This window comes from Eleutherodactylus coqui, chromosome 3, assembly GCF_035609145.1.
Source record: "Eleutherodactylus coqui strain aEleCoq1 chromosome 3, aEleCoq1.hap1, whole genome shotgun sequence".
In the NCBI taxonomy this organism is placed as follows: Eukaryota; Metazoa; Chordata; class Amphibia; order Anura; family Eleutherodactylidae; genus Eleutherodactylus; species Eleutherodactylus coqui.
Window position 1 is genome coordinate 29886518 of NC_089839.1, and position 19023 is coordinate 29905540.

At 43.8% G+C, this 19023-nt stretch overlaps 1 protein-coding gene across 1 annotated transcript in view; it reads left to right on the forward strand.

Annotated features, from left to right (window-relative positions):
- LOC136620565 (zinc finger protein 271-like) overlaps positions 1-18461 on the forward strand; it is a 103815-nt gene extending 85354 nt beyond the window's left edge. Inside the window, exon 12 of the mRNA XM_066595409.1 lies at positions 17348-18461. Coding sequence (XP_066451506.1) covers positions 17348-18422 — 1075 coding nt within the window. The 3' untranslated portion in view covers positions 18423-18461. The remainder of the gene's footprint in view (positions 1-17347) is intronic.
- Positions 18462-19023: the final 562 nt, after the last annotated feature.

Here is a 19023-nt window from a genome sequence, read left to right on the forward strand (position 1 = left end):
ACAATGTGCAGCACTGATATTAGTTGCAGTTCCATCACTGGTGGTTGCAGTTCTTGGACGCGGTGTATTATTAGGGGGGTGCGGTGTATTATTAGGGGGGTGCGGTGTATTATTAGGGTGGTGCGGTGTATTATTAGGGGGGGTGCGGTGTATTATTAGGGGGGGTGCGGTGTATTATTAGGGGGGTGCGGTGTATTATTAGGGGGGTGCGGTGTATTATTAGGGGGTTATGTCCTCTGACCGCCCTCGTCGGGGCTCCCATGTACACTGCCTGCCTAATACTGTGTATACACGACCGCACCGCCCCGTATACAGCCAGCTGCAATGTTCTGTATCTTCTGACATCTTTCTGTCGCCAGCAGGGACTTTATCCAAATATCTGTGAACACTTACAGGGGTTTTCCAGGCGGCGACGGCTGTCAATACCGGGATACACCAAAACCTGTAACTGCAGGCGGACCTCTCATTGACATCAGTGCGACTTGTGCCTGCAGGTTCAAGCGCCGGCCACTATACAGGGATCCGCGCACGTGGCTTCAACTCCAACCCCATTGTATCCGGCTCTGACTGACGGCACTGCCAATGATTTTTATTAAAGACTAGCTTACCCGTCGCGCGTTGCTGCGAAGACAGACAGACAGACAGACAGACAGACAGACATTCATTCGTTTTTATATATCTAGATAACAACCAATCACAGTGCAGCTTTCATGTTACCTCAGCGGTATAATATATAACAACCAATCGCAGTGCAGCTTACATGTTACCTCAGCTTTATAATATATAACACCCAATCACAGCGCAGCTTTCATGTTACCTCAGTATAATATATACCAACCAATCACAGCGCAGCTTTCATGTTACCTTAGCAGTATGAAATATAACAACCAATCACAGCGCAGCTTTCATGTTACCTTAGCAGTATAAAATATAACAACCAATCACAGCGCAGCTTTCATGTTGCCTCAGCAGTATAAAATATAACAACCAATCACAGTGCAGCTTTCATGTTACCTCAGCAGTATAAAATATAACAACCAATCACAGCGCAGCTTTCATGTTACCTCAGCAGTAAGAGAAATAACAGCCAATCACAGTGCAACTTTTAGTCTGCCTCAGCAATATCAAAAATAGCAACCAATCACAGCGCTGCATTCATTTTACCTCTGCGGTATTATATATAGCAACCAATCACAGCGCTGCATTCATGTTACCTCAGTGGTATAATATATAACAACGAATCGCAGCACAGCTTTCATGCAACCTCAGTAGTATAAGTAGCAACCAATCACAGCACAGCTTTTATGTTACCTCAGCAGTATAAGAAATAGCAACCAATCACAGCGCAGTTTTCATGTTACCTCAGCATTCCCAATATCCAGCAATTGTCTTGCGAAACGTTCGGCGGATGCATCATTTTGTAGTTGAACACGCATCCCGTTGCTCGTAATGCCTTTTGCTTTTGTGCTTGAGATGGAAATCAAACGATCTTTGTCTGCGGGGCATAACTGTCGACGACGCTCGCCCGCGCGCCACCTATCGTAGGATAGATGTACTATGCCAGTAATCTTCCCAGGAGTGTACTCAGCAACTTCCCAAAGTCTCATGGCGATCGGATGAATGGTGTAGTAGCGCATAAAGGACAGACAGACAGACAGACATACATTTATATATATCAGGAAGTGAGAGAATTACATTCCGTACGTAAAATTTGGACGCTAATTCTTTTGCGCATTGAATTGAATAATCAAGTTGGGACCTATTAACTTTTCCTATTTATGACATAATCAATGCTCATGCCAAATTTCATGTTTCTACAACATCGCGAAGTGAGAGAATTAGTGGCAATGATGGAAATCGAACGATCTACGTGGGGGTGGGGCATAACTGTCGATGACGCACGCGCGCCATTTATCGTAGGATAGTTGTACTATGCCTATAATCTTCCCAGGAGTGACTCAACAACTTCCCAAAGTTTCATGGCGATCGGATGAATGGTGTAGTAGCGCATAAAGGACAAACAGACACACAGACATACATACATTCAATTTTATATATATAGATTTCTAGATGTGTACAACAGCTTTAAGTCCTTCCTCAAGAGGCCAGTTGTGGATGTCTTGAAGTACTTTTATATTTTATAAGAACTTTGTATTTTGCATAAATGAAGTACTGGGAAGGGTTAACAGAGGGTATACAAATAAACACGGGGTTGTCAAGGGTTCATATCAATTCTCTAGTATTTAGATATGAGTTCCGAAACGCTATCTTTTCCTTAGGGAGAGCAACTATAAACGAAGTGAGGAGACTCAAATGGCCATGCACGCTCCTCTGGGTAATATGCAAATGAGGGAGATGGAATAAATCCTGCACAGTGCCACCTATTGAAAGGCAGCATTCCTTCAAGCCAAAGTCAGACTTTTTATACAAGCCTTGTTACAATGACTGGGAATTAAAAGCAAAGCCAGACCCCATGCACAGACAGCTGTTTCAGGGTTTTTGCCCTTCATCAGTGTACAGTAGGAGTCTGGCTTTGCTAGTGAGAGGCCTGGGACGGGGGTCAGAAACGCTATCTTTTCAGGAATGCTGCCTTTCAATAGGTGGCACTGTGGAGGATTTATTCCATCTCCCTCATATCCACACATCAATGCACAGGCTGCATCCATTTCTGTTACCAAAAGAGATGTCCTCGACTCTGGGCCGCCCGCCGGCTCAGCGCTGTGTCCAGGCAGACGGCTCTCAACGTTGTGTCGGGCGACGCAACTCTGTGATCCCTGACGTCCGGTCACCGATCGCAATAGTAACGCAGGCGGCGCTTGCGCTTCGGCGGCTGGAAGAGCCGGCCGCCCGACGCTGGAGCCCTGTCTCTCAGCAGCCACCAGTCAGCTCTTTGGCAGCCGACCACGCAGCCTCTCTGTTCGCTCAGCGGGGCTCCTACCGCTCACCACTACCAATTCCATCCCGCGCTTACCGCTGCCACCTCGGATTCTTGTAGGGCCTACAGACCTACCACATGTGCAGTCAATCAGGTACAGGGTGCGTCACCCCCCCCCCCCCTTCCCTCCCTTGTCAATCTTGACTCCACCAGGAGTTCCTGGTGGCGTCAAGATACACTAATACCCCTTACCTCCCAGCAACCCCTAAAACAGAGCGTCGAGAAGGATGGGTACAGCTGATGAATTATCTGCAGTACTCAGTTCCATAAGGGAAACTTGGCGGCTGCCCTTAGTGATCGTGGACAGCAGTGCTGCCATCTCTCTAGACTCATCTCCATCCCCAGGTCCTCCTCCCACCTTCTCATAAAGGTTTTTTTCCCCGGGTACAGGTTGATTCAGCATACTGTGTATATATGAGAGGGTTTCTCTCTGGCAGGGGTCGTTAGCACATAGATATTAAAATGGAGTGAGTTTGGGGAGTGGGGGGTGGGGCAGGGACTGGAAATGACGAAAGTGGAACAAGATTAGTAGGTATTCCTGTATGGGCGGTTTGAATGTAATTTTTAACCTTTTATATGGTAAGTTTGGGCACCAATCAGAGGCGTAACTTGAAGCTCCTGGGCCCCAATGCAAACCTGTAACAGGGCCCCAACTATAATGCTTTATTCATAGTACTGGGCTCCCTATATGGAGAAGAGAGGCCTTCTGGGCCCCCTAAGGCTCCTGGGCCGGGGTGCAACCGCATCCTCTGCACCCTCTATAGTTACGCCAGTGGCACCAATAGAACTCCTAGTCATCTATGATAATGCACTACAGTTTGCTTGATCTGTTAGCATTTTCTGGCCCAGATAAACTTGAATAAGGTGCGCTGGAAATTGCAGAGAGTGGGCAGAGGGACAGATATTGGTAAACCTCTAAAAAGATGGCAAGGTGACCATTTTAATTGCATTAATCCTACCTACCAATGACAGGTAGGTCCTATCCCATTTTAACAGGTCTGATGTAAGTATCTTAAGAAGTGGGGGATAGTTCCACTTGTATAGAATGTATTGAAGTGGTCATGTTGACCTCCAGGTATGTAATATAATATTGTTTGTGTTGGAATTGGAAATTACGATCATTCAACTTTTTCACATTTTCGGGGGTATTGATGTAAGATATTTCTGATTTATCTATATTTCCTCGAAGGCCTGAAAGAGCTGCCCAAGTGTCTAATTTAGACAGTAATTTTGGTAAGATCATTAAAGGTTGGGATATGGTCAATAGAAGGTCATCTGTGAATGGGCTTACTTTATATTCATCATCCCCTAACTTCACCTCCCTTACGTTCAGGTTATTACAAATGGCCGCTGCCAGGCGTTCGATCGCCAAGGCAAATAGAGCCGGGAACAGGGGGCATCCCTGTGTGGAGTTGCTTTTGTTGTGGGCAGTTTAGGAAGCGTGGAGTATATAGCCGAGAGTGCGGAGAGGAAAGGCCTCTGGATTCCGATGCGTTGTAGGACCCAAACCAGATAGCTCCAGGACAGTGTATTATAGGCTTTTCCTAAAACTAACGTTAAGAGGGTCATCTGGGCATTTACCCTGGAGACATGATCTATAATGTTTAACACCTTACTGATGTTGTCTGGGGCTATTTCTGCCGATATAAACCCCACCTGATCTTTATGGACTAAGGCTGGGAGCAAACGGTTCAGTATTGCAGCCAAAATGGCCGTAAAGATCTTGTAGTCCAGATTAAGCAGTGAAATAGGTCTATAATTTGGGGGGCTAGATAGTCTTTATCTTCTTTAGGGATCACCGTGAGTTGGGAATCCAGGAACTCATTCGGAGGAGTCTCCTCTTCCATGCGGTCCTGGAATATTTTTTTCAGGGGTTGGACTAGTATATCTTTAGAATTTTTGTAATAAAGGGCGTTGAATCCGCTTACCTAGTTTAAGGTTTTTAATGGTGTCTATGATTTCTTCAGAAACCTTGGTATTCAGTAAGTCTCTCTGGGTATTTAATAGGGTGGGAGGTTTCAGTACCCTGAGGAATGTTATATCTGGGGAAGGTGCGTTACCCTCTTGGCCTTTATATAATGTGCTGTAATATTCATGGAAGGTGTTGTAAATGAGGTCGGGGTTAGATGTTGATTTTTTTTTCCCCCCCGAAGGAGTATTTATTTTGAAAGTTATTAATTTGTGCCCTGTTTCGGAGGTTGGCTGCTAGTAGACGATCGGGTTTGTTAGCCTATTTATAGGAAGTCGCCCTCGTCTTCTTTCTAGGGCTCTTTTGGATGCTATTTTGATGGAAACCCCTTTTAAGGGCAACAACAACCGGAGCGCAATCTTCTAATATAAACTAATACAAATGTTAGATGGTGGAAAGGAATTTGCTGCAGAACAGATCAGTATTGGAAACTGCTGCTCCTGCTGATGTCTTTAAGGAACAGGCCATTACTTCTGGGTAAGGGGGAGATTTATAGTGTCCTGGAAGATGAGAAGAGATCCTATGTGACCCTGTATTCACTATATAAGAGGGGGCCAATGGGCTCATATGTCATATTATGGTCAGTAATCTGGTATATAAGACATCTCCATTGTATGCTGTCACTAATCCTCTATAATCCTCTAAGTGAGACCCTTCATGGAAGATGTTCTTGTCTCCCTCAGGTTCCTTAGGCTCAGGACTCTCACAGATAAAGACGATGGTCCTTTCCATCAATGACCCACCAAGGATGGAGAAGGACAGAGACCACATGGCTGCCCGGATATTAGACCTCACCCTGGAGATCATCTACTGGATAACTGGGGAGGTGAGAGCTCCACATGATGTCACTCATATCTCTAGTAATAAACAGGGGAATGACGGGAAAGGTGAAGGATTCTTAGCCTCCATGTAGTGATCAGTGTCTCACCATCCACAGGATTACACAGTAGTGAAGAAGTGGTCTGGTGAGTGTGTGACCCCCAGTGTGTCAGGAGGATGGAGCCGGACCCAGAGCCCCATCACCGAGCCTTCACGTCATTCACTGATACATGAGCAGAAGATCCTAGAACTTACCCACAGGATCACTGAGCTGCTGACTGGAGAGGTGAGCGCTGCTGGGAATGGGGGACATTATATAATACCGCCAAGGGAGGAGTCTGGAGGATGACGGTATATTGTGTGTGTCAGGTTCCTGTAAGGTGTCAGGACGTCACTGTCTATTTCTCCATGGAGGAGTGGGAGTATTTAGAAGGACACAAGGATCTGTACAAGGACGTCATGATGGAGGATCAGCAGCCCCTCACATCACCGGGTAAGAGGAGACCTTCATTTATTGTAGGGGACAGTTTTGAGGGTCGGCTAGTCTCACCATCATCTGATCATCAGATATATAATGTATTCAGTCTCTGGTTATTTCCTATAGATGGATCCAGTCAGAGAAATCCCCCAGAGAGATGTCCCAGTCCTCTATATTCCCAGGATTGTCCAGAGGAAGAGGAACATGTCCCATCGGATCATCAGGTAGATGAAGCTGAGAATCCTGCAGATTTTCTACAGACAGATGAATGAAGATTTCTACTACCGAAGTGCAATGCATTATTACCCTTTTACCTTTGAAACAACATTCAATTTTCACGTGCATTATAATGTCATGTGCAGTGATGCATTTTTTTGTTTTTTCAAAACACATTGCAAGCACAGAAAAGAATTGTAGATTTACAAGTGTGATATCGGTTGGAGCTTTTCGGACTGATATCTCACTCACCCGTATAAATAGAGCCTCAAGCTTACGATTATGCTGGTGATTGTAATTCTACACTTATAAACTGCCTCTGTTTGTCCGACGGCTCAACAGCTTACCGTATTTTTCGCTTTATAAGACACACCGGATGATAAGACGCACCCCTGTTTTAGAGTAGGAAAGTGAAGAAAAAATATTTTGAGCTCACCCAGGGACAGCGCAGGGTTAGTGCCGGGCAATGGAGCAGAAGGAACAGTAGAGGTCTGAAGCACCATGAGCTCCATGTCACAGCAGCACTTCTTCAGCAGGAGGAAGGGAGAAAGCCGATTAGTGGAGACTGAGAAGCAGCAGTAGTTCCTGCCAGGACTCCCTACCAATCAGCGGCATGTATGGGGGGCAGTGGGGAGGAGAGAAAACTGGTAAGTGATCGCACATTTGCACAATGGCGATTTAGTTAGCGCAAAGTTTCTTTGCACGGCCTCGATTTACTAAACGCGATCGTGTGAGCAAATGCCGATGTTACGAATTTCTGCACATTCACTTTATAAGACGCAGCAACTTTTTTCTCCCGCTTTGGGAGGAAAAAAAGTGCGTCTTATAAAGTGAAAAATATGGTAAATGTTATTCTGCTTCCATAGTGTTGTCAGTAAAGTCCTGATCCTTCGGCCCCCAGATAACCTTCTCTATATTGAGAGATTCAGCACCGGCCAACAGCTGCTCTGCCATTGAAAAAGAAAAGGGTTCTACAGGTAGTATACGATGTCACAGACTACAGGGGGCGCACTAGGACAGAAACGTCCAACACATTTGTGAGCAATTTGGTTTTCCTTCATCAGGACATCAGGAGTTCCTCAAGAAGAGGAACAAATTCCGCAGAAACACATTGGGTCTTTTTGCTCCGATGTGTTTCATCAGGTTTTTGTAGAGAAAGTGATTTCCGTCCGTTGGGATAATTACTGTTACTGACAACACCATGGGGGCAGACAGAAACATGTAAGCGGCTTCACGGGCCGCTCTGTCAGACAAACCATGGCGATTAGTATGTGAGGAGCTACAATCACCAACTGGATCAGTTTCTGTCTGTTGGAGCTCCAGAGTCTTTTTGTGGTAAATTAGAGCTCAGTTTTGTATCTTCTGACAAACTATTTAGGACAACTGATTTATTGGCAGCGACATATTTAAGAGAGCGCAAGCAGTGCTGTTTAATTCTGTATTTATATTGGTGCCATGGTAGGCGGCACCGCCCATTTGTGGCACTCCACTTTATCGGATACAACTAGACAGTACTGCCGATGGTTTGTAATATTTGATCCTTGGTTGAATGTTGATCCAGTTTGATCCCCACTTGAGCAGATCCTTCTCCTTTCAGGGCAGATTGGTTCCTGTCGTCGAGGGGTTTTCCACCTCTGTCTGGATATAAGATAATGTGGGACCTTTTACTTCTTTGTCATCTCTTTACTTTGCAGGAAAGTTCTGGTGGAGCGATGAGTGGCCTCGATAATCCCATATCAGTGTCAGTGAAAGGTAAGAGAGTTTCATCATCCTTACATAGAAAGGCAATGTGCTGATGACTCGCTTCTTAATATATATATGTGCCCCCACCTTCGTCTCTGAAAAGGACACTTTGATGATCTAAAGGTTTAAATTGTCCATGGACCGGAGCAAGACAAATGACTTCCTGATTCTGGCAAAATCTTTACAAAAAACATTGTATACAAAGAAATCGTTCATTGCTGATAACAGATCTGTAAATCAAAAGAAACAAGAAAAAAAGCAAAAAACGTATTAAAAATAAGATCATAAAAAAACACAAATAATAAACTCTAAGTGGCAACATGCAAAAGGGGGTCCGTGTCTTTTGCCCTCGGAGGATTATCATTCTCTATTGCTTCCACATTTTGCATTTCATAGGACTTTTTTAGCTCTGTAAAACTGATGAGCTAGCCACAGGTTAGGTCATCAATAGCTGACTGGCCGAGGTCTACTACCTGGGATACTGGCCAGCCAACTGTTTGCTGGACCACTGTCACCCTGTATAGAGCAGGTAGCTAATAGCGCCATACACAATGCAGGGGCCTGGCGTGGTATTGCAGGTGTAACCCTCATTAAAAGGAACATGCTGTGTCACCACAGCACCGTAAACTTAGTTGTGGTGCTGTTAGGGGACGTGACGGGAAACCGGGTGATGTACTTTTCTTATTTGCAGCCGCTCCTGCAACTCAATGGTGTTCCCCCCCCCCCCCCCCTTTTTTTAAACTATTTTTTATCGTAATGTTTCACAAAATTATGACATTACAACATCTTTGAAATTCTGGGTACAATAAAACAAAATATAGCTCCAGCTGATGTATATCTAATGTACAATTCGAGTAATCTATCGGTGTACGGTGACTTCACTGTCCACCACTAAATTTGCCCATGAATAGCTTGTTGTGTGTATTAATGGCATTAATAGTGTAAAAGGGATGTGATTTATATTAATCTAAGTCTCCCCAGGCGGTTGGTGTCTGTCTGGATACAGTACCAAGATGTATTTCTAAATGGCGTCATACACGCTATAATCTCGTATGAGTCTAGAATTTTTCTATAAAAGCTTGCCATTTTGCAAAAAAAGTGTTGCTTGTGCTTCTGCACACTTCTCTATTTCCATTTTCTCCATTTTTAGTTGATACTTTTTTTAAAACTCATTTTATTGAACAATGATATACCATACAGGATATAAATAGATAATTTTGCATACATCTTCAACTCCTCAAAATTAAAGAAAAAAACGCACGGATACATTGCGCACAACATACATATAGATACGGTGTATTAGTTCATTTGTCGCCAGTGTCAGTAGAAATCAGCAGTTAGCACCCGCGTTACGAAGCGGACCTAGACATGGCTCCATTCAGTAGGCCTTGGAACAGATCTTGTGCGAGGGTTGTATCTGTTGAACCCCCCCCCCCCCCCCCCCCCACCGTAATAAACTTATCTGGACATTTTCTATTTTTATAAACTATCCTCTCGTACGGTAAGATAGAGTTGACAATATTCTGCCACTTAGAGTGCGTCAGAGTTCGCCTATCCATCCAGCGTAGAGCTATCACCTTGCGGGCCAGAAATAATACCTTGTAAGGAATACCCTGTCATGAAATTGCCAGCGCTCCTCATCTAGAATACCCAGCAAACACATGGCCGGATCAAATGGAACCGGCATTCCCAACAGCTGGCTTAAAAATTCCGTGACCCCCCCCCCCCCCAATACGTGTGAATGTCTGGACAACCCCACCCCCCCCCCCCCCCCCCTCCATCTCTCGCACCAGCGTTTGGACCTGTTCCCAAAACTTTTGCATTTTAGCACAATGCCAAAGACCGTGTAGAAGGTCAGATTTGGATTGCGAGCACCTAGGGCATACTTGTATTCTGTCTGGGTTCCCAGGGTGCGGTGGAGTAATAAAGCCGTATATCGCCCCATGAATTATTTTGAAATGGGTTTCCCACCACCTTTCATTTGTCATAGCTTTTCTTACTGCATCCCAACTTTGAACAAGTTTTCGGGGTATCTCTGGGTCTTGTAGTTCCCGTGCTCATCTTTTGAATATTTGATTGTTATCTGATAGTTTCCACCCATCCCTAAATCGATGGTCAGCTATGGAGTGCCTGAGTGGAGGGTCAGCTATGGAGTGCCTGAGTGGAGGGTCAGCTATGGAGTGCCTGAGTGGAGGGTCAGCTATGGAGTGCCTGAGTGGAGGGTCAGCTATGGAGTGCCTGAGTGGAGGGTCAGCTATGGAGTGCCTGAGTGGAGGGTTCCTTATAAGTAGATCAATTGGGTTATTTATCGCCTCTTTAGAAATATCATTTAACATTGTGCGTAAAAATCCCCGTAATTGTGCATACAGCAGAAAATGCGTCGTAGGTTTCCTGCATTTCCTCGACGGTTTTATACCTGGGCTCCTTATGATGGAGGAGATGTTGGACCTTCTCAATACCCCTACCACGCCATTTTTCAAACAATCTATTTACCCGCCCTTCTCTTAATTCTGGGTGTCCCCACAAAACTATGTTTTGACACTTTAAGCGATAGTTTAATAAACTTTGTGCGTGATTTTTCAGGCTGCAATAGTGTGTCTTGCCATATTTGAGTATTTGACTTCAGGTAGGAGGTTAGCAAAGCTCGTGTGTATGAGAGCGTTTAACCTCCAGGGATGTAGTAGTTCCGTCTCAAGCTTGTAATTTGAAAAATAATCAGATCCATGTAACCAATGCATTCCTGTCTGGTTTACGGCACATCACAGGCACTGCAGCCAATAACAGAGCTCGGCGATCGAGTGCTGAGCTGTCATTGGCTGCTGCACCTGTGATGTCTTTAACCATGCCAGGGCAGCCTGTAAACATGATTCAGAGGGCAGCCTCCGGATCAGCAGCATGGGACACAGCATGGAGAGGTGAGTGTATGCTAATTTTGATATTTTTAGCCCTTTTGTGCTGTATGATTTAACACTGGAAAGAATTGCGCAATGCTTCCTCTCCATGCCCTCCAACAAAAAATGTATAAAGGTTTTACAATATATTGTGTACCCTGAAATTGTAACTATAAAAACTACAGTTTGCCATGCAAAAAAACAAGCTCTCATATGGCCGTGTCTGTACAAAAATAAAAAAGTTATGGATTATAAAGAGAAAAAGATATGAAAATCCTACAAAAATTGTTTCCTCCTTATGGCCAAAACAGGCCCTGTCACTAAGGGGTTAATGCACGGGAAACAAAAAATATACTTGCACCACCCCTTTAACCCCTTGAGTGGCAGGTTTCCTACCACCCTGTCGTGCCCACCAGGGCAGGTTTTTTAAAATGGTCTAATCATTGAATTTCAACTAGTTTTGCAGTTGCGTCTCAAGAGCCATAACTTTTTCATTTTTCCATTGACATGGCCATATGAGGGCTTGTTTTTTGCGGGACAAGTTGTGATTTTTTAAACAGGGGGGAGGAAAAAAAGAAATGGGGAAAAAAGAAAAAAAGGGGCCATGTCCTTAAGGGGTTAAATAATGTATTAACTTCCTTCTCTGGGTCATTACGACGCACACGGATACCACATGTGTGATTGTATTTTTGATTTTTTTACAAAGTAAAGGGAGACAAGTGTTTTTTTTTTTTTTTTTTTAACTTTAACTTTTTTAAAAAAAAATTTTTTTAATTTTTTTTTTTTTGTCCCTTTAGGGGACTTCCACAGGGACCCATTAGGACCCCTGATCACATTCCGGGGGTCCGATGGTGACAGCCCTTTACATGCTACATGACTGCAGCATGTAAAGGGTTAACACAGCAGAGATCGGAGGTTTTCTCTGATCTCTGCTGTAAGAGCTAGTACCTAGCTGTCCTCTGACAGCTAACAACCAGCTCTCCCTGCCACAGAGACCATCGGCTTGCTTCTGACAAGCCGATGGTCTCTATGGCAACTTGTAAACAAAGCAGGACATTGCCGACATGTTGGCAATATCTTCTGCTGGTTTTTCAAAGTCCTGCACTGCTCTGTGTGGGTCTGTGCAGGCAGAGCACACTGTCACAGCTTGTGGCATTGTGCTCTGCAGCTCCCATAGTGATACATAGCTTGGAAATCTTCCGGGCTGTGTTGCTATGAGCAGTGGAGCTCGTCCCCAGAAATTTTCCGGGCGTGCCACTCAAGGGGTTAATGGGTTGTAAGTTCAATGAATGGCTGAGCGCTGCCTCTGATTGGCTGTGACCAATCGCAGGCAGTGCTCAGCTGTCATTCAATGAATGGCTAAGCGCTCAGCCAATCAGACACAGCCCTTTCAGGAGGTGGGGATTTTAAATCCCCGCATGCTGAAAGAGCTTCAGTTCAGTACAGTATCGGGGAGCCAAGCGGCAAGATGCGCTAGAGGCGGAGAGGTGAGTATATAATTTTTTTATTCTTTACACAAGATAAGGATAATTCTCAGGGAAGGGCTTACATTTAAGGCCCTTCCCAGAAAATTACTGCAGTGGTTGCCTGCATCCCATTGCTTTCAGCAGAGGCAGCCCTATTGAAAGCAATGGGAGAACATTGCAATTCTCTTCCATAGCTGTTACAAGTGTGGCATGGGATTCTTTGCTCCCTGCGAGGAGTCCCCTTGTCACTGAACACTTCCCTGCGCGCAGTTGTCCTATCTTTTGCAGGTGCGCGAATTTGCACACATGCAAAAGATGGACATGTGAATACACCATTGCGAACCAATGGTTCTAATAGAAGCGCTATTTTGTGCGCACATAGGTACATGCAAAATAACGCTCATGTGAACAAGGGCTAAAGGGGCCTTGGTAAAAAGTAAAAGTGACCACATGTTATAGGTGAGTCCATATTGGCAGGAGGTGGGGCCAATAGCCACAACTAGCCACATTGATGATACATAGAGCTAATGCGAAAATACAATAGTAGGGTGTAAGCTGAATATAAAAGTTTTAACACGTCATGCCAGAACCAAACTTTGTTCATAAATAGGACACCATTATTGAACTCGGCACAATGAATAACTGCAAAGTCTGTTTAACCTCTACAATCTGTTTCTACCTTGTGAAACTACAGCTATAAGTTTGACCTGAAGCATGGTAATGTATGATGGGAGATGTCTCACAGACTAGACTTGTATCACACATCAGCGCTGCAGACCATACAGTAGACTCCAGCACTGATCAGAGGCAGAATACATAGCGATTCACAGGTGACTCTTCTATAAACATTCTCTTTCCTTTTCTTCTGCATCCACCCCAGATTTCCATGACAGCTTGTCCCAGCCCTCACCCACTTAGTACAGTAATGCGCTACACTGTCTCTCTGAATATAAGAAGGGTCCCGAGGTGAACAGCTTATTGCCCTGGGTTCTGTTTTTGGCACCTCCGACAATGAGCGAGGGAAGCCATGGCCAGCATCACTAGGGAAATGCAGTATTTTAAAGGGGTTCTGTCATTAGGAAAAAAAAAAATTCTATACTTGCCTATTCCCTTCCCCGGCTGTCTTCTTATCACATCTTTTCCTTACCAATCTTCTCCTGGCTACTCCTGTCACCAGGGTCACCTGAAGCTGGACGATTCTTCTATTTCCTCTGATGCAGTGTAGATTTGCGGTATTCTGCTTCCGGCAGGTCCGTGTACCCAGTCAATAGTGATGTAGAGTTCACTGCCTAACGGGGAATGCTGAGTCCTCTGTAGCCTGCTTTAGTAGGACATGGAGCATATGCACAGAGGACTACTTGAAGTAGTCCTGGATATTCATGAGCTGCAGGTTAGTCATCAGTAAAGCCGCCCTCCAGCCACTGATTGCCAGCTGTCTGCCTATTACTGTGCATCCATGAGAATGCTGCCTATCAGTAGCTAAAAGGCAGGGTGGGCAAGGCTAGCTGCAGCTTATGAATATGGAGGACTAGGTCTATGTCTGGCTGCTGCTAATAAAAATGCAAGTTTCTCCCAAACTACAGCACAGATACGCACCCCACATATATCACTGTAAGCAGTGTGCATGACACTGCCCTATTTTGTTCTCAGTAAGGGTTGCAAAAAGATAGTGACACCTTCACTATTCACATGATTCGGATGCCTAAAAAATAGGCTTTGCCAAAAAGAGTCTCTCTACTCATCTATTTTTTCCTCAGTATAAGTCCTGATTCCTCGTTCTCAGTAGTAACACTTCATTGTAACAAGGCTTGTATAAAGAGTCTGACATTGATTTGCAGGAATGCTGCCTTCTATTAGGTGACCCTGCAGAGATATTGTTCTATCTCCCTTATTTCCTCGTTCTCAGTAGTAACACTTCACCAAGGATCCCTGTAATAGCACAGCTGTCGTGTGTTGGTGTGATCTCTACATGGCTTTCAGCATATAATGTGGTACTGAATATTTCGGGGTGTGCGCCTTAGTCTATTACTCCTCCCAATACTGCAATTGTTTCTCCAGCATTTCCATGTTTAACCCACTCCACACACAGGCACATGGAGGAGCCGTCAATGTATACTTCTCTCCACTGTACATGTGAACTCACAGCGCTTTTCTCTCTAATGACGTCTTCCTCCTACAGTGTGAAGGGGGTTCCCCCATCTCTAATTTCCTTTTTTTTCTATTCCACATTCAAAGTATCTACTTTAGGATTTCCATATTAGCGGTAGTAATACTCAGCACACTTATGTATTCTACAATCAACAAACCAGCAAATACTGGGTTAGCCGAACTGCATGCTGGGAAGGGCATGGGTAAACAGAAAAAGCTGCTCATTTTATAATAATTATTCATTCATCCAATCGAGCCCTTGTGGGACAAAATAGAGCGACGGGTACGCCCCCAACACCCATCCTCACAGCTATCTCTTCTCACAGCCTGGCACGAGGAATGGCGAGCTATTCCTGCCCAGACTTACTGAGAACTTGTGGAGAGCATGCCTCGACGGGTTACCGCTGTAATACAAGCAAAAGGACGGCCGACACATTACTAAACAGAAGGATAAAGCACTTTTTCTGAAAAATACTTTTGTCCATATAGTGTATATTCTATTATGTATAATTTAATACAAAAATAATCATTTGTGGAACCTCCTTTTGCTGCAATTACAGATATAAGTCCCTTGAGGTTTGTCTCTATTAGCTCAGCACATCTTGACACTGGGATTTCCGGGTAAAAGTCTTCCAATTGCTTCTAATCAGATAGTTGCATTAGTGGACAGTAGAGATGAGCGAACGTACTAGTTTCGAGTAATTACTCGATCGAGCACCGCGATTTTCGAGTACTTCCGTACTCGGGTGAAAAGATTCGGGGGGGGTGGGGGTTGGCGTGGCGGAACGGGGGGTAGCAGCGGGGAACAGGAGAGAGCTCTCTCTCCCTCTCCCCCCCACTCACCCATGGCGCCCCCCGAATCTTTTCGCCCAAGTACGGAAGTACTCGAAAATCGCGGCGCTCGGGCGAAAAAGGGCGTGGCTGAGTATGCTCGCTCATCTCTAGTGGACAGCAGTCTTCAAGTCATGCCACAGATCCTCAATTGGGGCTTTTACCCAATAGAGTTTCTTTAACACTGCGATATCGCTGCATTTTTTTTCAATGAGACTTTCAAATGTTAAAATCACATCGCACAAAAATCGCAAGATTGTGCTTTTGCAATTTTTGTGCGGTGCGATTTTTAACACTAGAAAGTCCCACTGAAAAAAAACACAGTGATATCGCGGTGTTAAAAAAAACGCTAGTGGGTAAAAGCCCTTAGATTGAGGTCTAGGCTTTGACTCTAAAACACTTTCATATTTCTTTTTACACCCTCTAGTTTTATCTTTGGAAGTATTTATAGGGTCGTTGGCCTGCAGGAACAGGGGTGCACAACTCCAGTCCTCCAGGGACTCCCAGCAGGTTATGTTTTCAGGATATCCCATAGTAAGTACATCTGTTGCAGTGTCTGAGGCTCTGACAATTACATCACCTGTGCAATAATGAGGAAATCCAGAAAACATGGCCTGTTGGTCTGCCCTGGAGTTGTGCACCCCTATGCAGGAAGGTGTACCTCTGGTTTTCATTTCTGGCAGACTGAAGCGGGTCTATACCTTAAGCATAGTCCTGTATTTTTCTTTCACTCCCGAACACATTTCCATGCCCCATCCATGATGTTGCTGCTACCATGCTTCACTGTGGGTGATGGGAAGTGTTGAATTTGTGCTGCATTTATTATCATGGGTTGAGGGAGTCTGTCATATGTGGCTTTTTTCTGGACCCTATTCCATAAAGCCTCACTCTGTGAAGTGGTCCTAGGGGGACATACCTCTATGGAATTTGCCCCCAAATTTTAAATCATTGTTGTCTATGATAATTATGATATATTATAGTACGTGGTCTTTAGAGAAAAACCTGTCACTACCTCTACTAGGAATTAGTTTATGGAAACCCTGCCAACAAAGTGCTTACAATGTGTTAGTGAGTACTTTAGTTTTTCATCACTGCAAGTACATGTGCTGAAGGACTCCTGTCCATGGGCGTAGCGATATATTGCGGCAGATCGCCATACGGGAGCAGGGGAGAGCTGACGGCTCCGTGTGCTGAGCATATCTGACAGATAGGCTAACCACAATGAATCGCGGCAAATCGCAGCATGCTGCGATTTAAATCCCGTGAGCGGAGAATCGCTATGGTTTTCCCATCCTGGACAGCGGGGCTGCACTTTCCATAGTAGTCTAGGGAAAGCGTTCACTGCATTCCCCGCAGCTGGATTATCGCTGCGGGAAACGCATTGAAAATCGCCCGTGGACAGGCAGCCTTACTTAAATCCTATGTTAGCCTGCTTTCTTGCAAGCCAACTCTCCTTTATACATATTTCCTTGTTTGCTTACTATTGCCTTAATAAAGCTTCATTGTTTAATAAAAACTCAATTGTTTAATTTTTGAAAATACGAAATTTTTGCTTTCTTTTCCAGGCGAAGATTGGATAAGAGGCTCCCATGGACATCTCAATGTATCTCTGTATCAGGAAGAAGAAGATTACACCACACAAATATATTCAATAACTCCGAATGTACCCTTAGCCCTTCAGACTAGCAATCAATTCTTCGATGGTGCTGGTCTCAATCATCCTTCATCTAACCAATCACTGATTAACAAACATAGACCTGTTCATGGACAAGGGGAACTATTTGAAAGTGAGAAGCATTTTAAAAGGAAATCTAAACTTTCTTTTCAGAACAGAAATCCTAGCAATGAAAGGCCATTTTCATGTTCAGAATGTGGCAAATGTTTTAAACAGAAAGCAAGTCTTGTGGGGCATCTAAGAATTCACACACAGGAGAAGCCATTTTCATGTTCAGTCTGTGAGAAAAGTTTTAACCTTAAATCGTATCTTGTTAAGCATCAGAGAATTCACACAGGGGAGAAGCCATACTCATGTTCAGAATGTGGAAAACGTTTTAGTCAGAAATCAATTCTTCTTAAGCATCAGAGAATTCACACAGGAGAGAAGCCGTTTTCATGTCCTGAATGTGGAAAATGTTTCAGTTGGAGATCATATCTTATGGAACATCTAAGAAGCCACACAGGAGAAAAGCCATTTTCATGTTCAGAATGTGGCAAATGTTTTAAACAGAAAACAAAGCTTGTGGTTCATCTAAGAACTCACACAGAGGAGAAGCCTTTTTCATGTTCAGAATGTGGGAAAGGTTTTAGAGAAAAGTCAAATCTTATGGGACATCTGCGAATTCACACAGAGGAGAAGCCATTTTCTTGTTCAGTCTGTGGGAAACATTTTAACCAGAAATCGACTCTTCTTAAACATCAGAGAACTCACACAGGGGAGAAACCGTTTTCATGTTCAGAATGTGGAAAATGTTTTAGCCAAAAATCATATATGCTTAGTCATCTGAGATCTCACACAGAGGAGAAGAAATTTTCATGTTCAGAATGCGGGAAAAGTTTTAATCAGAAATCAGTTCTTTTTCACCATCAGAAAATTCACACAGGGGAAAAGCCATTTTCATGTCCCGAATGTGAGAAATGTTTTAGTTGGAAATCCAATCTTTTGGACCATCTAAGAAGCCACACAGGAGAAAAGCCGTTGTCATGCTCAGAATGTGGAAAATGTTTCAGCCAAAAATCTAATCTTGTTAGGCATCAGAGAACTCACACAGGGGAGAAGCCATTTTCATGCTCAGAATGTGGCAAATGTTTTAGCCAAAAATCAGATCTTGTTAAACATCACAGAACTCACACAGTGGAGAAGCATTTGCCTATTCTCAAAAGTAGTAAAAAGGTTTTACATAGAAATCAAGTCTTGAAGAACATATAAAAAGGCAGACAAAGGAGAAGCCATACTCATGTTCACAATGTAGAATATACTGAATTTGAATTGCCATAAGCAATATTAACCCTTTGGTATTAATTTTCACTAAAATATAAACCTTTATTATATAACAGACTGACAAACACCAATATCTAAAAACCCAGTCTGCAAAGGTTAGTCCATAAACATGGCAGTATCAAGACTACTTCCATATAATCTAATAGTTTGGTAACTGAATTCATCTATGGAGGATGGCCAATCCTATATTCTTAGTCAGTCAGAAAGTTTACCTCTACTATCAGAGACTGATATCTAAAAACTAGCTGTATAACTCCTAATAGTAAAGCTCCAACATGTTTCGCTGTCCAAACAGCATCATCAGCTATAGCTAACACCTTGTCTCCCTGATGATGCTGTTTAGACAGCGAAACATGTTGGAGCTTTTCTATTAGGAGTTATACAGCTAGTTTTTAGATATCAGTCACTGATGGTCAGAAAGTTTATCTGTACTACGAATATAGGATTGGCCATCCTCCCATAGATGACTTCAGTTACCAAACTATTATATTATATAGAAGCAGTCTTGATACTCCCATGTTTATGGACT